Genomic DNA, 23,250 nt, shown 5'->3' on the forward strand with positions numbered 1-23,250 from the left:
TGCCAAGTCTTGAGCACTAAAGTCAGATGAGGGGGGTGGTGCAGGTGGATAGAGGAGAGTGTTGAAAGTGGAGAAGAGATGTTTAGGGTTTGAGGAGTGAGAAGATATGAGAGAAGAGAAGTAGTTTTGCTTGGCTCTGTTTGGGACAGGCTTCGCCACCGTAGCCTGATAGCACCTCATCCTTCCCCTATCACTTCAGTTGCAGGCCTTTTCATGGGTCTCCCAGAAACCCACCCGAACACTTGGGCTCGTTTGGGTGTCAAGCAAGTCTCTGACTTCTGGTCCACAGCCCATCATGATGGTTTCTTTAAATTAGACCAACTAGACCCACATGTTTGCCCTGCATTTCTCCATTTTGAGCTTCTCAGAATCAAAAGCTTCCTCACCAGTTGGGGATTTCGTCCCAACCTTTCCCGTCCACTCACCCCATGGGAGTCTATCTGGAACAGGGGCCACAGACCAATCAGACCGCTATCACTACATTACAATTTAATTGATGGAACCATGCCGCCAGAACTAGCGCCACACCTACTTAGATGGGAGACCCTCCTTCACACCCACATTCTACCAAACATTTGGCAACAGGCCCTTACATCGACTAAGAAAGCTTTACATTGTATAACAATGTTTGAAACATATTACAAGGTTATATCCTACTGGTACCTAGTTCCCACACGTTTGTCGAAAATGTTTCCAGGGACTTCCCCAGCGTGTTGGAGGGACTGTGGCCTCCCCGGGGATATGATGCATATATGGTGGGAATGCCCAAAAATTAAGGCCCTGTGGAAGCTGTGCTTCAGGACCCTTTACACCCTCGGGATTAGGATACCTAGAGATCCAGCAATAGCACTTCTCAATTTAAATCTACACACCCTTCCCAAACCCCATAATCTGATATGTCTATCTCTTCTCCATCAAAACCAATATTGCCAGGTCTTGGAAAAAAGCACTACCTCCAAAATGGATGGAGATTACAAATACCATGGCATATATCTACACTATGGAAAAAGATATCTATCATTCTCTAAATAAATCAGACCTCTTTGAATTGGCCTGGAGCGATTGGAAAGATAGACACGACACCCTGTGGCAACCGTCAGTTACGACATAAGTTGTAATCCTAGGTATATAGCCAAGTAACCAACGGCATCCGCCCTAATGCCCCTTTATATGGAATACAGGGTTACAACTACAACCCCCCCCCCCTAATCTCATATTCGTTTCCTTCCTTCCCCCCCCCTTCCTCCCCTTGGACGACTGAGACCTGAATGTAATGTATTGACTACATATGTTATCATAGACCAAGAAGTTCTCTGTTAAGTCTCCTTCCTTAATGGCGGAAGGATCTAGATTTTTGTATTTATGTAGTTTGTGACTTTCATGTAGGAGCCCTGTGAGGCTCCATTTATTATTATATGTTACTTTTAAAATCTAAATAAAAACACTTTAATCATTTATGACCCAAAATGTAAATGGTTCCAATATATTTATTCATAATAAAGGATAATATCTAGGTATCAATATCTTCTATTTGGAGGACCAATCACTCTTATTAACATATATGCGTCAAATACCAGACAATCCCAATTTTTCCAATCAATCACGGAAATTACGTAACCTTTATCTGAAGGGGAACTCCTCTTGGCAGGATATCTTAACCTTCCCCTAAACACACACATAGATAGTTCCAATCAAAACATTTGCATCTCCAAGAAATTCTTAAAATCTGTTTGGACCAATTTACACCTTCTTACCTTACATGATACAAGGCAAAATTTATACCCAAATACAAAGAGTATACTTTTCTCTAATCCCAATAAATCATACTCCCGACTGGATTATATTTTTGCTGACCATTTACTTCTAACACATCCAACTTCCTCTCAGATACTCTCTACTACTTGGATAGACCACTCAGCAGTGGTTAGCCATTTTTATTGGCCTTCTCAAATCATTAAACCCTTTGTTGAATAGAAGACTACATTCTCTTAGACATACTCCACAAACAAACCATTAGAGAATCTAACCAAACCTTCTCTTGTGGAAATGTAACTGTAGATATAAATATAGGACTTGTCTGGAAGACGCATACACAGCGCCATCAGGAGAGGTAAACTTAACCCCTTAACGACACACGTCGTACACAAACTGCGACGTACCCTGTACGACGTTAGGGGTATCAAGCGGCTGGAAGTGATCCTGATCGTTTCCAGCTGCTTTCAAGGTATTGCCGTGATGCCTCGATATTGAGGTATCACTGCAATACCTTTTTGGGCACACTGATGCAGAGAGAGGCACTCTGTGGCCCTCTCTGCATCAGCAAAGTGATGGTGCCGAATGTTGGTGGGTGGGAGCCATTGCAGGGAGGCGGGTGTGCGGCCCATTGCTGGGGAACTTCCTTCCGGTCAGCTGTAGTAAATTCCAGGTATGCGCGGGAGGTGAGGGGCAAGTGCGTGCGCCCGCAATCTAGGGGCATCAAAAAAATCAAAGTGTGGGAGAGAGTGCTGGGAGAGGGTGGTGGGTGGCAGAGGAGGTGGGGGACAATACTTTTTAAAAGTGATCTGGTGAGGGGTGAGGGGTATGGAGGGGGGCAGCTACACTACAGAAAAAGTGAGGGTTTTTACAAAATAAAAGTTATTTTATTGCAAAGTGGGTACTGGCAGACAGCTGCCAGTACCCAAAATGGTGGCTAATAGCTAGTGGGGGTAGGGTTTAGAGAGCTCTTTGGGTTGGATTTTTTTTTTTTTTTTTAAATAGCCATTACTTAAGATGGCAGGGACAATTGTAGGGTGGAGGAGGGAAGAGAGCTGTTTGGGAGGGATCAGCGGGTTTGGTGTGTCAGGTGGGAGGCTGATCTCTACACTAAAGCTAAAATTAACCCTTCAAGCTCCCTACAAGCTAATTAACCCCGTCACTGTTGGACATAATACAAATGTGGTGCGCAGAGGCATTTAGCAGCCTTCTAATTACCATATTTCTGAACAAAGGGGATCCCAGAGAAGCATTTACAACCATGTGTGCCATTATTGTAAATAATTTCAGTGAGAAATCCAAAGTTAGTGAAAAAGTAAAACATTTTTATTTGATCGCATTTGGCGGTGAAATGGTGGCATGAAATATATCAAAATGGGCCTAGATCAATACTTTGGGTTGTCTACTAAAAAAAATATATATACATGTCAAGGGATATTCAGGGATTCCTGACAGATACAGTGTTCCAATGTAACTATCGCTAATTTTGGGGGGGAAATGGTTTGGAGATAGCAAAGTGCTACTTGTATGTATTGCCCTATAACTGCAAAAAAAAAAAAAAGCAAACAGGTAAGCATTAGGTATTTCTAAACTCAGGACAAAATTTAGAAACTATTTAGCATGGGTGTTTTTTGGTGGTTGTAGATGTGCAACAGATTTTGGGGGTCAAAGTTAGAAAGTGTGTAAAATATGATGAAAAAATATTTTTTATGGTAAATTATAAGATATGATGAAAATAATGGTATCTTTAGAAAGTCCATTTAATGGCGAGAAAAACAGTATCTAAAATACGTGTGGGTACAGTAAATGAGTATCAGGAAAATTACAGCTAAACACAAACACCGCAGAAATGTAAAAATAGCCCTGGTCCTTAAAGGGACATTATACACTAATTTTTTCTTTGCATGAATGTTTTGTAGATGATCTATTTAAATAGCCCATAAAGTTTTTATTTTAAAAAAATTTTTTTATAGTTTTGCTTATTTTTAACTAACATTGCTCTGATTTTCAGACTCCTAACCAAGCCCCAAAGTTTTATGAGAATACCGTCAGATACCTACTCCAGTTTGCTCCTGTTTGTGTAAAGGGTCTTTTCATATGCAAAAGAAAGGGGAGGGGGGGGAGTGTCTTATTTCCCACTTGCAGTGGGCTTTCCAGCTACCTTTTCAACAGAGAACTAAAAAACAGAGATTCTAAGTAAGTTTTTAAACAGTTTGATACTTGATTTTTATATCAGTATCTGTGCATATTTTTCTTTATAGTAGTGTATATTACATGCAGTTAAATGAAAATTGGTGTATAATGTCTCTTTAAGGGAAAAAGACTTAAAAATAGCCTTGTCCTTAAGGTTAAAAGCACTGAAAACCAAAAAAAAAATTGAGAACTTCTCCATCTTACACAAACACTATTTCATCTTGATCACTTACACAAACTTAATCCCACAGATGAAACTATCTTGAAAGAACTATTCCCACACAGATACATATTAAATTATTTATTAAGTATCAAATCCCGACAACAAGCCTTTTATTTAAAATATAAAATTCTTCATAGGACGTAACAAAGCCGGCACACTCCTAGCCAAAGCACTGAAGCAGAAACAAAATTCTTTATACAGTTGTGCTCATAAAGTTTACATACCCTGGCAGAATGTATGATTTATTGGCCATTTTTCAGAGAATATGAATGATAACACAAAAACTTTTCTTTTACTCATGGTTAGTGGTTGGCTGAAGTAATTTATTATCAATCAACTGTGTTTACTCTTTTTAAATCATGACGACAACAGAAACTACCCAAATGACCCTGATCAAATGTATACATACCCTGGTGATGTTGGCCTGATAACATGCACACAAGTTGACACAAAGGGGTTTGAATGGCTATTAAAAAGGTAACCCTCCTCACCTGTGATCTGTTTGCTTGTAATTAGTGTCTGTGTATAAAAGGTCAATGAGTTTCTGGACTCCTGACAGACCCTTGCATCTTTCATCCAGTGCTGCACTGACGTTTCTGGATTCTGAGTCATGGGGAAAGCAAAAGAATTGTCAAAAGATCTGCGGGAAAAGGTAGTTGAACTGTATAAAACAGGAAAGGGATATAAAAAGATATCCAAGGAATAATATCCCTAATAATATCAGCAGTGTTCAAAAGCTAATCAAGAAGTGGAAAATGAGGGGTTCTGTTGAAACCAAACCACGGTCAGGTAGACCAACTAATATTTCAGCCACAACTGCCAGGAAAATTGTTTGGGATGCAAAGAAAATCCCACAAATAACTTCAGGTGAAATACAGGACTGAAAACATGTGGGGTGGCTGTTTGAAGATGCACAATAAGGAGGCACTTGAAGAAAGATGGGCTGCATGGTCGAGTCGCCAGAAGAAAGCCATTACTACGCAAATGCCACAAAGTATCCCGTTTACAATATGCAAAACAGCACAGAGACAAGCCTCAAACCTTCTGGCACAAAGTAATTTGGAGTGATGAGACCAAAATTGAGCTTTTTGGCCACAACCATAAACGCTACATTTGGAGAGGAGTCAACAAGGCCTATGATGAAAAGGTACACCATTCCTACTGTGAAACACAGAGGTGGATCACTGATATTTTGGGGATGTGTTAGCTACAAAAGGCACAGGAAATTTGGTCAGAATTGATGGCAAGATGAATGCAGTATGTTATCAAAAAATACTGGAGGAAAATTTGCATTCATCAGCCAGGAAGCTGCACATGGGACGTATTTGGACATTCCAACATGACAATAATCCTAAACACAAGGCCAAGTCGACCTGTCAAGGTATTAAGAACTGGGGTATGTAAACTTTTGATCACGGTCATTTGGGTAGTTTGTTGTCATTATGATTTAAAAAGAGTAAACACAGTTGATTGATAATAAATGGCTTCAGACAAACACTAACAATGAGTGAAAGAAAAGTTCTCTGAAAAATGGCCAAGAAATCATAAATTCTGCCAGGGTATGTAAACTTATGAGCACAACTGTATGTCCATCATCTAAAAAACAGTATCAAGACACTACAATAGTGGATACTACCTCTATTGCAGAAACCTTTAGGTCCTATTAAGCAAAGCTTTATGATCTCTTTCAATCCAGATCAGGAGTTGAACACATCTCTGCTTGCAATTCCTACCTCCAAGACATAGAAACACCTACACTACAACCAGAAATTGTAGTCATCCTTACACAGCCCATTAATACACAAGAAATTAAATCCGTGATAAAAAACAGGAAAAGGCCCAGGTGCTGACTGATTCAGTTGACTTTATTACAAAACATATAAAGATATTTTAATCCCTCACTTACTCACCCTTTTCCAATCAGACTGAAATAACCCTATGTCCCCTAGGATGTTAGAAATAGTTATCTCTGTGCTACCAATACAGGCAAAGCCCCCTAATCAACCAGCTAATTTTAGACACATATCCCTTCTCAACATTGACCTAAAAATATCCGCAAAAGTTTTAGCAAATCAACAATCTAGTTTCTTTAAATCATATCCCTTCAGTTCTCCTGTCAACTGATGCTGAAAAGGCCTTTGACAGTTTGGACTGGACTTTTTAAACCTCATCCTTCAGAAATTTGGAATCCCCGACACATTTATTTAAAAAATGTGTCCTCTACGCTAAACCTTCAGCCGAGGTAAAAGTCAACGGTATCTTGTCAAAATATTTCCCCATCAAAAATGGAACAAGGCAGGACTGCCCCGTCTCCCTTACTATTTCAACTTTCCATGGAAATATCAGATAAAAAAAACTAAATTTAACTGGGTTAGTGATATAGGCCAAACACAATATAAACTAACATTATATGTTGATGATCTGTTACTACTCCTGTTAACTCCCTTGAAATCTCTGCCTGTAGGACAAACCGTCTTAGAGGATTATGGTACAGTCTTTAATTACTCCATAAACTCCTTTAAGTCAGAACAGCTCCCTATGGAACTATCTTCTCAAGATTGGGAAAAATTATGACATGAAACCCCATAAGAAACAGATGAAAGTGCTGAAGTATTTCAGCATATATCTCTCATCAGACTCACATCAATTGTATAAACTTAACTATGAGAAATGTTTTCATAAATGCAATTCATCGTTCATCTCTTGGCTCCCCAAATTAATCTCCTGGCTTGGAAGGATTAATGTGATCAAGATGAACATCCTACCCAAACTTTTGTCTTCCCAAACCTGTATGACTTCCCAAACCTTATATACACTCCAATCCATTTTAAATTTCTACATCTGGCGTAAAAGACAGCCTAGGACATCTAAGAAAAATCTTTATCTAGCAACAAAAAGCTGAGGACTAGGGGTTCAAGGTATTCAATTATATAGGTATGCTACAGTATTACAAAGAAAGATAGATTGGAGCTACCACTCCTTAATGTAGTATAAAGCTTGGGTTTCCGAAGAACACAACCTCACTCTATCCCTTTAACTAGGAAGCTGTTGCCGACTACCATCCACTCATAGACCCTTGTCAATTCTTAAGCTTCCAAATATTAAAGAAACATTTGATACCTGAACTACAAAGCAGCATACATGTCCTCTGATTTCCAGTATCCCTTCACCCCTGACACCTACACTTCAAAACCCCAAATTTACAGAGTGGTGCTTACAAACACGTTTGGTTAATCTTGACATAAACGGACTACTCCTCATTTATCTGCTGACAGATTCATAACAAATTCTGAAGCAGTCTTAAAGGGACATGAAAACCAATTTTTTTCTTTTGTGATTTAGAAAGAGCATGTCATTTTAAACAACTTTCTAATTTACTTCTATTATCTAATTTGCTTCATTCTCTTGATATCACTTGCTGAAAAGCATATCTAGATATGCTCAGAAGCTGCTGATTGGTTGCTGCACATAGAGGCCTTGTGTGATTGGCTCATACATGTGCATTGCTATTTCTTCAACAAAGGATATCTAAAGAATTGAGCAAATTAGATAATAGAAGTCAATTGGAAAGTTGTTTAAAATTGCATGCCCTATCTGAATCATGAAAGTTTAATTTTGACTAGACTGTTCCTTTAAAATACGGACTGTGGTGGATGGTTTTTTATTCCCTATGGTTGAAATATAACCACTTTATAGGCACCCATAAAAAAAATCCGATTTTGTGTCCCCTCAAACTGCATTGGAACACCTTAGTAGTTCTTCTAATCACCAAAACATGTAATTTCCCGCCTATATACTATCCTTTCAAACCCTCAAAAAGATTTCCTAACTACATACACCCAAAAATGGCAAAAGGAACTTCTGATGCATTAAAGAATGGAACAAAATCTTTCACCACAATGTTAAATCATCATACTCTAATTCAATTTTAAAAGTTAAAGGGACAGTCAACACCAACATTGTTATTGTTTAAAAAGATAGATAATGCCTTTACTACCCATTCCCCAGCTTTGCACAACCAACATTGTTATATAAATATACTTTATATAAACCATAAAACCTCTAAATTTCTGTCTGTTTCAAAGCCACTAAAGACAGCCTCTTATCACATGCTTTTTTATTAGCTTTTCACAACAGGGGAGTGCTAGTTCATGTGATCCATATAGATAACATTGTGCTCACGCCCGTGGCTTACACTGCACTAATTGGATAAAATGCAAGTCAATGTCCCCACAATGGATGATTAGCTAGCTCCATTCTCTCTTAACATTACATTTGAAAAATATTTTTCTATCTATAAAAACAATTTAGACTTTTATTATGAGATGCTGTTTATAAGAGAATCCAGAACCGAAAACCAGATCAACACACCCTCTTACCTACCTGCACTCACTCCATACAGATCCTTTATGAACTACACAGTCATATTTCATGTTACCTGTCCACTTAAAAGCTCAACCTGAATCTTCTTTTTAATCTCTTACTAAGAATGATTACTTCTTCCCTCTGGTTCAAATGATGACTTGATATCTCTTAAACTCTATAATATCTTAAAATAGCCATCTACAAGCTTCATGGCTACGCGCCATTGTAATCATGCCCAATCATGTTAAGTCACAATCTAATTTTTATTTTAAAAAAAAATTATTCTTTACTCTTTTTTGTTTTACAATATTGTGGTCAACATTTGGTAAATCCATTGTGCTTATAGTAGCTACTGTTTCTATAACTTCATTTTTTTTTCCAAGCATGACTGAAAACGTTTGTAGCTTTCAATGTAAAAACATGGGACTCAAAGTATTGTTTATTTATTAAAGGGTCATGAAACCCAAACTATTTCTTTCATGATTCAGATAGAGAATACAATTTTAAACAACATTCAAATTTACTTCTATTATCTAATTTGCTTCATTCTTTAGATATCCCTTGTTGAAGAAATAGCAATGCACATGGGTGAGCCAATAGCAAGAGGCATCTATATGCAGTCACCAATCAGCAGATACTGAGCATAACTAGATATGCTTTTCAACCAAGTATATCACGAGAATTAAGCAAATTAGATAACAGAAGTAAATTAGAAAACTGTTTAAAATAGCACGCTCTTTCTAAAGCATGAAAGAAAGTTTTTGGCTAGAATGTCCCTTTAAACTACTTAAATAAAAATACAATTTAGAAAAAAAAAAATACTAACTTAAGTGATTTAGTGACATAGTTCATTATCAAATAAAATGAATTTATGAATTTGGAAAATGCCCCCTTTTAGATCCTGACTGATTGTTGCAACAGAGTGCAGAGCTATTTCATTTATCAAAAATAGCCATAATGGTGAAACAAAGCATTTACTTCTGTACTTGATTCAACATAACATCCAGGTAGCACTTTAACTGAAAATAACAATGTGAAAATACTTACTTCACAAGCATACAGGCCTTTATTCTTTGCATCCGATTGCTAAAGTAAAAAAAACAAAAATATTTTTTTTTAATTTTAGAGCAGTCCAGGGATATACCTCTTAAAAAGTATTGCATTTATATTGTCTCCTTTACTGTGTCCAATTAGGATGAGATATAAATCTGTTTCAGCTCTAATCTAAGCAATCACTGTGTAGTATGAACTAAGCAATCACTGTGTAAAATAGCATTTTCTGATAATTATAAAATGTTACTTAAGATATCCAAAGCACAAATCAATTGTATAATTTAACAAAAATGGATGATAGTGTGTGCAACAAACATAAAATTTAGCATAATATTGGCTTACATTTTAGTGGGGTGATCAGTAAAATCAGCCAGGTGGTGGGCACTTTAAATAGGCATTGGGAAGAACACAGAGTTGCTTTTGTCTAAATAAAGCTTTCTTCCTATATAAGGTGTGAGCTCCATTATGGTCAGAGGACAGACTAGGTTGTCTGGCACTTCTGGAGAGCTCTGGCCTTTGGAAGAATAAGCAGGCTGGATGGGGGGGGAGGCAGAGGAGAAATTGTGTCCCCACATTGTTTTTTGGAAGGTGGTGTGTTTATTTTGTCTAGCATTTATTAGTCTCATATTTTTGACAATGCTTTTTTTATTATTATTACTATTTCACATTGTTTATATGCCATTTATTTATTGTTTCGGTGTCGAATTTATATATTAGCAGTTCATTTTTATCTTGTTTCCAATTTTCGGACATTGGTGTGACAATAAAATGACAATACAATAGATCAATTAAGCATTCAAGCGATTTTTTTTTTATTTTATATTTTTAATAACTGATTAACATTTACATTATTGCAATGTGCATACATTAATTATTTGACTTGTTTTACTGTAATTTACCAGGGAGATTGTGTTATTGGTTTTCCAATTGCTTTCAAAAAGGCTGGAGTGCAAAACATATCTGTCCATAACTGGCCACAAAAAAATTGGATGAGAAACTTAAATGAGGCTTTTAAATGGGAATGCCACATGACTGAAAAACAATGAAACATTTGCTAACACAATGCTGCTAATTAAAAGGGACATGATACCCAAATGTTGAAACACTTGAAAGTGATGCAGCACCATTGTAAAAAGCGGACTAGAAAATATCACCTGAACATCTATCTCTATGTAAAAAAGAAAGCTTTTTTACCTCAAAATGTCCCAAGTATTCACACCAAGTTGTAAAAGACTTTAAGCAGCAAATCAGCATGTCTGTCCTGGGACCTGCAAGGAACAAGCCTCATGCACACGTTATTTGCCTATTCAGTTTAAGGAAGTTTACTTTACTCATACTGCGCAGTAACTGAAAGATAACTTTTAACACAGCACTTATTCTTGCGAGCTGAGGAAAATGTAAAGTAAATTACTGTATCTTCCTTTATACATAGAGATTCTCAGGTGATATTTTCCTGTCAGCATGTTACAGTTATGCTGCATTATTTTTAAGTGATTTAGCATATGAGTATTAAGTCACTTTAATGCTTAGAAAAATATCGGCTAGATTTGGAGTTTTGTCGGTAACGACCCGAAAAGCTAACGCCGGCTTTTTTCTGGCCGCACCATAAAAATAACTCTGGTATTGAGAGTCCACATAAAGGCTGCGTTAGGCTCCAAAAAAGGAGCGTAGAGCATTTTTAATGCAACTTCAACTCTCGATACCAGAGTTGCTTACGGACGCGGCCAGCCTCAAAAACGTGCTCGTGCACGATTCCCCCATAGGAAACAATGGGGCTGTTTGAGTTGAAAAAAAAACTAACACCTGCAAAAAAGCCGCGTTCAGCTCTTAACGCAGCCCCATTGTTTGCTATGCGTAAACACTTCCTACGTCTGCACCTAACACCCTAACATGTACGCCGAGTCTAAACACCCCTAACCTTACACTTAACCCCTATTCTGCCGCCCCCGCTATCGCTGACCCCTGCATATTTTTTTTAACCCCTAATCTGCCACTCCATAAACCGCCGCTACTTACATTATCCCTATGTACCCCTAATCTGCTGCCCCTAACACCGCCGACCCCTATATTATATTTATTAACCCCTAATCTGCTCCCCACAACGTCGCCTCCACCTGCCTACACTTATTAACCCCTAATCTGCCGACCGGACCTGAGCGCTACTATAATAAAGTTATTAACCCCTAATCCGCCTCACTGACCCTATAATAAATAGTATTAACCCCTAATCTGCCCTCCCTAACATCGCCGACACCTAAGTTCAATTATTAACCCCTAATCTGCCGACCGGAGCTCACCGCTATTCTAATAAATGTATTAACCCCTAAAGCTAAGTCTAACCCTAACACTAACACCCCCTAAATTAAATATAATTTTAATCTAACAAAATTAATTAACTCTTATTAAATAAATTATTCCTTTTTAAAGATAAATACTTACCTGTAAAATAAATCCTAATATAGCTACAATATAAATTATAATTACATTGTAGCTATTTTAGGATTAATATGTATTTTACAGGTAACTTTGTATTTATTTTAACCAGGTACAATAGCTATTAAATAGTTAAGAACTATTTAATAGCTACCTAGTTAAAATAATAACAAAATTACCTGTAAAATAAATCCTAACCTAAGTTACAATTAAACTTAACACTATACTATCATTAATTAAATAAAATACCTATAATTACCTACAATTAAACCTAACACTACACTATCAATACATTAATTAAATACAATATCTACAAATAACTACAATTAAATAAACCAACTAAAGTACAAAAAATAAAAAAGAACTAAGTTACAAAAAATAAAAAAATATTTACAAGCATAAGAAAAATATTACAACAATTTTAAACTAATTACACCTACTCTAAGCCCCCTAATAAAATAAAGACCCCCAAAATAAAAAATGTCCTACCCTATTCGAAATTAATAAAGTTCAAAGCTCTTTTACCTTACCAGCCCTGAACAGGGCCCTTTGCGGGGCATGCCCCAAGAAGTTCAGCTCTTTTGCCTGTAAAAAAAACATACAATACCCCCCCCCCAACATTACAACCCACCACCCACATACCCCTAATCTAACCCAAACCCCCCTTAAATAAACCTAACACTAAGCCCCTGAAGATCATCCTACCTTGTCTTCACCTCACCAGGTATCACCGATCCGTCCTGGCTCCAAAATCTTCATCCAACCCAAGCGGGGGCTGGCGATCCATCATCCGGTGGCTGAAGAGGTCCAGAAGAGGCTCCAAAGTCTTCATCCTATCCGGGAAGAAGAGGCGATCTGGACCGGCAACCATCTTGATCCAAGCAGCATCTTCTATCTTCATCCGATGACGACCGGCTCCATCCTGAAGACCTCCAACGCGGACCCATCTTCTTCCGGCGACGTCCAACTGAAGAATGACGGTTCCTTTAAGGGACGTCATCCAAGATGGCGTCCCTCGAATTCCGATTGGCTGATAGAATCCTATCAGCCAATCGGAATTAAGGTAGGAATATTCTGATCAAGTTCAATCCGATTGGCTGATCCAATCAGCCAATCAGATTGAGCTCGCATTCTATTGGCTGATCGGAACAGCCAATAGAATGCGAGCTCAATCTGATTGGCTGATTGGATCAGCCAATCGGATTGAACTTGATTCTGATTGGCTGATTCCATCAGCCAATCAGAATATTCCTACCTTAATTCCGATTGGCTGATAGGATTCTATCAGCCAATCGGAATTCGAGGGACGCCATCTTGGATGACGTCCCTTAAAGGAACCGTCATTCTTCAGTTGGACGTCGCCGGAAGAAGATGGGTCCGCGGTGGAGGTCTTCAGGATGGAGCCGGTCGTCATCGGATGAAGATAGAAGATGCCGCTTGGATCAAGATGGTTGCCGGTCCGGATCGCCTCTTCTTCCCGGATAGGATGAAGACTTTGGAGCCTCTTCTGGACCTCTTCAGCCACCGGATGATGGATCGCCAGCCCCCGCTTGGGTTGGATGAAGATTTTGGAGCCAAGACGGATCGGTGATACCTGGTGAGGTGAAGACAAGGTAGGATGATCTTCAGGGGCTTAGTGTTAGGTTTATTTAAGGGGGGTTTGGGTTAGATTAGGGGTATTGCATGTTTTTTTTTTTACAGGCAAAAGAGCTGAACTTCTTGGGGCATGCCCCGCAAAGGGCCCTGTTCAGGGCTGGTAAGGTAAAAGAGCTTTGAACTTTATTAATTTAGAATAGGGTAGGGCATTTTTTATTTTGGGGGTCTTTGTTATTTTATTAGAGGGCTTAGAGTAGGTGTAATTAGTTTAAAATTGTTGTAATATTTTTCTTATGTTTGTAAATATTTTTTTATTTTTTGTAACTTAGTTCTTTTTTATTTTTTGTACTTTAGTTAGTTTATTTCATTGTAGTTATTTGTAGATATTGTATTTAATTAATGTATTGATAGTGTAGTGTTAGGTTTAATTGTAGGTAATTATAGGTATTTTATTTAATTAATTTAATGATAGTATAGTGTTAGGTTTAATTGTAACTTAGGTTAGGATTTATTTTACAGGTAATTTTGTTATTATTTTAACTAGGTAGCTATTAAATAGTTCTTAACTATTTAATAGCTATTGTACATGGTTAAAATAATTACAAAGTTGCCTGTAAAATAAATATTAATCCTAAAATAGCTACAATGTAATTATAATTTATATTGTAGCTATATTAGGATTTATTTTACAGGTAAGTATTTATCTTTAAATAGGAATAATTTATTTATTAAGAGTTAATTTATTTCGTTAGATTAAAATTATGATTAACTTAGGGGGGTGTTAGTGTTAGGGTTAGACTTAGCTTTAGGGGTTAATACATTTATTAGAATAGCGGTGAGCTCCGGTCAGCAGATTAGGGGTTAATAAGTGTAGGCAGGTGGAGGCGACGTTGAGGGGGGCAGATTAGGGGTTAATAAATATAATATAGGGGTCGGCGGTGTTAGGGGCAGCAGATTAGGGGTACATAGCTATAATGTAGGTGGCGGCGCTTTGCGGTCGGCAGATTAGGGGTTAATAAATATAATACAGGGGTCGGCGGTGTTAGGGGCAGCAGATTAGGGGTACATAAGTATAACGTAGGTGGCGGTCGGCAGATTAGGGGTTAAAAAAATTTAATCGCGTGGCGGCGATGTGGGGGGACCTCGGTTTAGGGGTACATAGGTAGTTTATGGGTGTTAGTGTACTTTAGAGTACAGTAGTTAAGAGCTTTATGAACCGGTGTTAGCCCAGAAAGCTCTTAACTACTGACTTTTTTCTGCGGCTGGAGTTTTGTCGTTAGATTTCTAATGCTCACTTCAGACACGACTCTAAATACCGGAGTTAGAAAAATCCCATTGAAAAGATAGGATACGCAATTTACGTAAGGGGATCTGCAGTATGGAAAAGTCGCGGCTGAAAAGTGAGCGTTAGACCCTTTTTTGAGTGACTCCAAATACCGGAGTTAGCCTAAAACCAGCGTTAGGAGCCTCTAACGCTGGTTTTCACGACTACCGCCAAACTCCAAATCTAGGCCTATGTATTTATTGTTAAGTAGGGAGAATATTGGCTTAAATAGACATGAAACCGGGATGGAAGTTCAAAAGCGTGCACACATTTAATGCGTTTCACTTTCGGGGGGCGTGTCCGTACAGCGATCCTGAGAGGTCGCATTTTTTCAGAGCTCTGATAGATACACTGATAATCCGCTGATTATCGGAGAAATTTTACAGCACAACTACTTAATCTACATCATAATCTCCTGGTTCCTGCTGTGGAAAGCATATATTACAACTGAGCTGTATTCCTGACATTAGAACCCAAAATCGGACGTCAGAGGCCTAGAGCGGCGGCTCACGATAGGCAGCGCTTCCCCCCTCGGTTTTCCGAGGTATTTGTCCTTGACTGGATACGGTGAACTAACTCACATATTATACTCCAACAATCCACGAGTATATCATTCTAAAAAGGAGGATGGCAATCTACGGAGAATCTAACCCGCAAGATTACCATGATCAACAACTTCAAAGGATTGAAAGTCTGCTGCAATCCATGATGGACAGAGCTCCTTATGATAACCTAATAAGTAAGTTTACCGCTGAACAAGTAATTGCAGAGGTGGTACACAGTACAGCGGAGATGACTTACCCCATAGACAAAGACATTTACACATGCCCATCCGATGCGCTTATTCACTGTAAGGGACCATACTCACCTGTCTTCACACAGGCTCCCCAGACCCAGACTGGAACCACTGCTCGTCAGGCTACCACGTGGAGCTTGGGACCTGTGGATGCTACGATGACCGAACACACCGGTAGTCAAGAAACATTGAAGACCCTGGATCATTCGAAAGTGTACAAGGCAGGCCTAGCTGAATTGGATCTGACTGGAAAACACATGCTCCTCTCGGGACACTGTTGGCCACTCAGAGGCGTAAACTGAACATGTTGCAGACAGACACTTCAGACAGAGACATAATAAGAGTATTTACCAGACCTCTGGTTACCCAGACCGATAAAGCAAAAACTAGCCGGGAAATAATCCTGAAGAAAAGAGCTAAACATCGTTGCCAAAAAGATCCGGATTATGCTCAGATCTCATACCGGCAATATGGCTCTGAGATGCCTCCCTTTTGGAACTTTTTTCAACCCGGCTAGGTATTGGAGTCACCGTTTACACTCATATCCAGCTTACCTTGTTATCCAGTTAAATCAAATGTGGTCTACCCGACATTTACTTTTCTAACATAATTTAACATGTATTAACATAATAATGCAGTTTTCAGTTTGAAATACCCTCGGTGGGAGAAGATGTTATGATCCTACTGTTTATGTGTTTCCTTGTGTATATATATATATATATATATATATATATATATATATATATATATATATATATATATATATATATATATATATATATATATATATATATATATATATATAAAATACATATAGCTAAATGTTATTTGGTAAGCCCATTCAGCATAAAACACATTTAAGACACCTTAGCAAAGTGGGCTCACACGCTCATAGAGATAAGGATAATTTAGTTATACTGCTCATATCATTATAGGTAGCTTAACTTTAGCACGGTGCCGACCCGTACATTATATTAACTCACAGGTACCGGTTTCGCTGCCTTCGGCCGGGGTAGTGGCCGGGTATCAAATATTGTCTGCACGACCGAGGAATATATTTGCCTTAGCTAAGTGATGCATTAAATCCTTTTACTATACATAAAAGATGGTTTTTTAGTGCGGGCACTCTCCGAGTTACTTTTATAATATTGACCACCAGATGGCCTCTCAGTGTAGCTCAGGAACTGGGATCAGCATATACAGATAAAATTGCCCAACTTCCAATTCTCCTAATAAATATTTTAAAGATATATATCATGATTGTCACCCCCTTAAAACATAGCCACATCTACAATATGACAAATTGTACTATGTTGAATGGTTATATTTATATTCGCTGTTTCCAGTTTTGGCTACTTGCTTCTTCATTTTCTTTTTATTGTTGCCTTCTCTCTAAGATGCAAGTTGTTTTGTTTTGTTAATTTTGTTCATTGTTTTACCCTTATTACAATTTAATACAATCACAGGTCCAAGAGCGACCTACACCTACAAACAATAGGGAAAAAAGGAAAAAAATGAGGGATGCTAGTTCTTTATGTACACTTTAGATGTTCTGATATGATGATAATATTTGATATGATTGTACTATGCACTGCAGTGAACTTATCGTATTACCCTCAATAAAATATTTTTAAAAATAATGTGTTTCACTTTCATAAGAAGAAATACACTTTTTAGGCACCCATAAAAGAAAATCTGATTTTGTGCATCCTCAAACTGCATTGTTTTATTATGAGATGCTGTTTATAAGAGAATCCAGAAGCCAAAACCAGCTCAACACACCCTCTTACCTACCTGCACTCATTCCATGCAGATCCTTTATGAACCACACAGTCATATTTCAGGTTACCTGTCCACTTAAAAACTCAATCTGAATTTTCATTTTAATCTCTTACTGAGAATTATTACTTCTTCACTCTGGTTCAAATTATGACTTGATATCTCTTAACTCTATGATATCTTAAAATAGCCATCTACAAGCTTCATGGCTACACGCCATTGTAATCATGCCCAATCATGGAAGGTCACAATCAAATTTGAATTTTATTTATTTTAATTTTTTTATTCTTTACTCTTTTTTTTTTAACCAAATGTTGACCACAATATTGTAAAATCTATTGTGCTTCTAGTAGCTACTGTTTGTATAACTTCATTTTTTTCCAAGCATGACTGAAAACCTTTGTAGCTTTCAATGTAAAAACATGGGACTCAAAGTATTGTTTATTTGTTAAACTACTTAAATAAAAATACAATTTAGAAAAATAAAAATCCCAACCTAAGTGATTTAGTGACATAGTTCATTATCAAATAATATGAATTTATGAAAGGTGCAGAGCTATTTCGTTTAGCAAAAATAGCCATAATGGTGGAACAAAGCATTTACTTCTGTACTTGATTCAACATAACATCCAGGTAGCACTTTAACTGAAAATAATGTGAAATATACTTACTTCACACGTATTCAGGTCTTCCATCTTTGCATCTGATTGCTAAAGGAAATAAAACAAAAACATTTTTTTTTTATTTTAGAGCAGTTCAGGGATATACCTCTTAAAAAGTCTTGAATTTATCCTCGTCTTCTTTACTGTGTCCAATTAGGATGAGATATAAATCTGTTTCAGCTCTAATCTAAGCAATCACTGTGTAGTATGAACTAAGCAATCACTGTGTAAAATAACATTTTCTGATAATTATACAATGTTACTTAAACTAGCCAAAGCACAAATCAATTGTATAATTTAACAAAAATGGATCATAATGTGTGCAACAAACATAACATTTGGGTTTCTCTCTGAAATTACAAACAAGATGTTATTTTTTTTTAAAAGTTTACATTTGGCTGACACGTTATTCTATTGCAACACAAAAGAAATGCCTTTCTTTTACAAGATATTGTGACAAAAATACACCTCTCTAGGATTTTGTTCCAAAAACAGCTTGAACACAGTCTTTTACAGCAGAGAAGTACTCCACACACTGTTTTAAAGGGACACAAAACCCATTTTTTATTTTATGTTTCAGATGAAAAATACAATTTTAAATAACTTTTTAATTTACTTCTATTATCTAATTTGATTCATTCTCTTGGCATCCTTTGTTGAAGCAGTAGCAATGTACTACTGGGAGCTATCTGAACACAGTGAGTGAGCCACTAACATGAGGCGGATATGTGCAACCACCATTTAGCAGCTCCTGAGCCTACTTAAGCAACCTTTTCAACAAAGGATACCAAGGGAAACAAACAAAATTAGATAATAGAAGTAAATTGGAAAGTTGTTTAAAATCACATGCCCTATCTGAATCATGAAAAAATATTTGGGTTTCATGTCCCTTTAAGAGTAACAGCCTTGGCCTGTTTATTCACAGACATTTTGCAGCAATAACATTTAAACAGAAGCAACACAAATAAAACTTGCTCCACATGGCTTACTAGACAGCATGAAATAATACTATCTATAGTTGATTGGCTGTTCCACATCAACTACAAAACAATATCAAACTTAAAGGGACAGTAAACCTTAAAAATAATGTTATATAATTCTGCACATAGTGCAGAATTATATAACATTATATTAGCGCAAACACTGTAAAACCTAATATTCCCTTATAATTTTTAAAAGAAACGGCTGTTTTACAGACCCGCTCTCTGTGATCTTCTGAGCGGGTCTGTTTGTTTTACACAGCACATCGGGTCAGCTGTCTAGTCACAGCCCGGCCCGACCGCGCCATTATACTAAGTGCAGCTCGCTCCCGCTGTCAGACAGAGCAGGAGCCAGCTGCACTTAGTATAATGGCGCGGTCGGGCCGGGCTGTGACTAGACAGCTGACCCGATGCGCTGTGTAAAACAAACAGACCCGCTCAGAAGATCACAGAGAGCGGGTCTGTAAAACAGCCGTTTCTTTTAAAAATTATAAGGGAATATTAGGTTTTACAGTGTTTGCGCTAATATAATGTTATATAATTCTGCACTATGTGCAGAATTATATAACATTATTTTTAAGGTTTACTGACACTTTAAAAGGCGAGAACCTTTAGACAGCAGCTCAGCATCAGTATATGTTCTAGATAAGTGCATTTGGACCCTTCGTGAACATAGGCGGCCGCTAGTGCTCTTTTTTGAGTCGTATATATTCTTTAGAAAGATCACCACACATCTTAGTGTGGTGATGTTTCACAAGAATAAATCTGGTTCCAAGCATAGCAACAGCACAAGCAGCCTCCTACTTCCACATTCGGATCCTCACAAATCACAGATCCAAATACATATCTAATATTTTCTGTCTCTTTCTCACAGGTTCTCTTAACCTTTTAAAGCCGTTATGCCGTTCTATTCCGTCATAATTACACTGGGCTTTAAAGCGTTATGACGGAATAGAATGTCATAGCTAACGGCTGTCCTGAAGCCTTCTGTGCTTTCAGGATTTGATCGCGGTCTGGAGGGCGTTCCTAGGGTTGTAGGGACGCCCCCAGACGCGATCCAATAATTGAAATTTCGCGATCGTATGCACAATCGCGTGGTTTCAATTTGTCTACATCGGAACAGTTGTTCCGATGTAGGCACTTTAGCCCTGACACAAAAGGGTTAAACAGCCCTAGCACACACTAAGACTTGATTGACTGTATCAGTTGCAGGTGACAAAACTTTAGCTTGTGGGGAAAACCTGAACTGGATTCCTAACCTGCAACTCTCTGCTACATCCAAACTTTGAAGTGGATTACCAGTCCAAAATACACAATGAAACATAGACCCCATTATAAACAATCCCTTGAGCTCTGTCACGTTATTTACTGTTCATTTAAGACTGACAGTCTGGGACATAATACGGCGTAGGCCACTGGTCTTCAAATCTGTCCTCAGGCCTCCCTAACAAGTCAGATTTTGAGGATATCTGAACTGGAGTACATGCGAGATAATCAACTGATCAGTAAATATGGTTATTTTACCTGCTCTCACCCATGGTAATCCTGAAAACCTGGCCTGTTGGGGAGGCCTGAGAACAGGTTTGAAAGCCAGTGGCCTAAGCCAGCAAGGCCCATGCCTAGGCCAGCAGATTTGGGGGGGGGGCATTTTTGACAAATCTTACTGTCACCCACATATGTTGATTCATACTGGAGGTTCCTCTCTGCTATGCTACAGTATGCAGACCCTTCATTTGTGTCTGAAGGCAGATCCTTACCAATGGGAGTGGCAGTAAATGGGAGTAGTGTGTCAGACAAACTGGGCCGGCAGAGCATTCACCTGAGCTGTGCAATGGTAGTAACAGAGGGAACAGCGGATATGCTGAGGCTTGGAGTGAGAGCAGCAGCTAAGTCTTCGAAGCAGCCATCCTTTGTGTTTTACCTGACCACCAAGGTATGTGAGGATTTGGAATGCAGGAAAACACCCTACCCTTGACTGTCAGTTGCCTGTTTTACGGATTGCTCCCATTTTATAAACTTGACTGCTGTACCAGAGACAAAACATGCACCTTCCCAAATCGTCTACCCTGTATGTCAGTGCATTTATTCAGTTACCTGTTTTACTTGTTGCTCCCATCTTAAACAGGACTGCTGTACCAGGGCCAAAAGATGCACCTTTCAAGTTGTCTGCCCGTGCATTTATTCTTTTATTGGTGCAAGTATTTAGCTCTTACTGTCCACTTTACCCTTCATTGTATGCTACTTTGTTTAATTTTACTACTACTACTACTACTAACAGTCAGTGCACATCACTGGTATAGATATGTAGATATGTCAATTTTACCCAGTGCCATGTCCTGCAATGTAGGCTTCACCCAGTGCCATGTCTGCAGTGAGTGCCCTAGTTAGCAACACACATCTCTTCCTGCCAGCACCACTAGATAAAATACCCTTATTTAGCTTAGAGGTGTACAGATGTTATTTAAAATTAAAGTGAATGTCAAGTTACTAATAGTGCCCCACGGCATTGGATAGACTTTTAAAAATGAACAAGGGTTTAATTCATGAAATCTTTTGTATGTATATATTTTGCAGAATTTTTACCTTTTTACCGCTGCGACGATAAGCGCAGCTCTCCCGCCCACCATATTGTCAAATTGATTGACAGATGACTATTTGTAAAATAACTAATCCTTGTTTCCCCCCCCCGGGGGGGGTTCAGCCCCTTTGCGTAAACGTCACGGACCGGGGGGAAACAAGGATTGGTTCTTTTATTGGCTTCTCATACCTCTCCTTCCCCTACATCCTCTTCTCTAATTTACTTTTGGGGAAAAAAAAAAGAATGTTACACCGTGATCAAACAATATTATGCCCAAAAAGGGATTAAACCATAGAGGGGGGGTTAGGTCAGCAGAATTTTCAGTGCAAAAAAAATTAATACGCCACTGCTCCTAAAACACTTACCCCAGCCAGCCTCTATTAGTCACTGCCAGCTGCCCCTTAAATTTATCTTTATGTGGCTGGATCATTTCTAGAGCACGCAGCAGTAAGAGGGGGGGATTCAACAAGTGTCGCCTCGCCCTAATTAATACCAAAAAATAGAGTTGGCGCTAGTCATAAAAATACACTATCAAATTTGAGCATTTAATTTTATCACTATAATGTCCCTTAATATAAAAACAGTTCAAACTGTTCATGCAAACAATATACTGTTTAGATGCTGCTCTTCTTCAATGTCCCATTTAATAATTTTATAAAATGAATTCTATTTTTTTTGGGGGGGGGGAATCATTCAAAACAATGATCAATGCTTTACAAAGAAAGTGTAAGCAAAGGCAAGCATAAAAGAAGAATATGCTGTAACATAAGAGCATTCCTGGGGAAAGAAAGATTCCTGTTAAAATTTAAAAAAAAGAATTTTTACAAATGTATTTATTTTTTAAAACTTTGAAATGATGTACATTTTGGGAGCATAGACTCTAGTGTTTGTCTCTAAAGCAACCCTTAAATAGTCAAAATCTCATAAAATATTGTCACTCGTTTAAAAAATACATTTGCCAAATAAGGAGCAAGATGTATGTATTTTTCTAGTTCAATACCTATTAAGCGAATATTTATATAAACTAAACTCACGTGCATATAGTTCACCAGTCAGCTAGTCCACTCGTTTCAGTATTTCCCATCAATATCTCAATGAAGACATTCACTTCCAGTATTGAAAGGACATGACGTCAAGAAGTGGGCAAAAACTTCAAAGATGTTTGGACGCATGCGTCCTGTAGATAGGCAAGAAATGGTTGTGAGCTGTGGTAGAGCGCATTGCAAAAACCCGGTCTGGATTTCAAGAAAAGTTATAGAAAAGATCAATTGCATGTATACAAAATAGAAATCTGTAGTCATGTACATTTGATCTAGTTTAGACGTCAATGATCAGAGCTATCCTTTATTACAATAGTGATCTATTAGCTATCTATTACAGAGATATTAGAGGAACTGATGTATATTATTATTATTGTTGTTAATGGCATCACCAAAATATGAGGGTATTCTTAACTGAGGGGGAAAAAACGCCTCTTAACTCAGTGCATTTTGACAGGCTTTTGCAGCTAGACAGT

General features: G+C 37.9%; 1 protein-coding gene across 1 annotated transcript in view; it reads right to left on the bottom strand.

Moving 5' to 3' along the window:
• LOC128660489 (uncharacterized) overlaps positions 1-22,874 on the bottom strand; it is an 808,651-nt gene extending 785,777 nt beyond the window's left edge. Inside the window, exons 1-3 of the mRNA XM_053714366.1 lie at positions 22,769-22,874; positions 18,186-18,224; positions 9,581-9,619 (exon numbers count right to left, since the gene is read on the bottom strand). Coding sequence (XP_053570341.1) covers positions 9,581-9,619; positions 18,186-18,224; positions 22,769-22,774 — 84 coding nt within the window. The 5' untranslated portion in view covers positions 22,775-22,874. The remainder of the gene's footprint in view (positions 1-9,580; positions 9,620-18,185; positions 18,225-22,768) is intronic.
• Positions 22,875-23,250: the final 376 nt, after the last annotated feature.

This window comes from Bombina bombina, chromosome 5, assembly GCF_027579735.1.
Source record: "Bombina bombina isolate aBomBom1 chromosome 5, aBomBom1.pri, whole genome shotgun sequence".
NCBI classification, from domain to species: domain Eukaryota; kingdom Metazoa; phylum Chordata; class Amphibia; order Anura; family Bombinatoridae; genus Bombina; species Bombina bombina.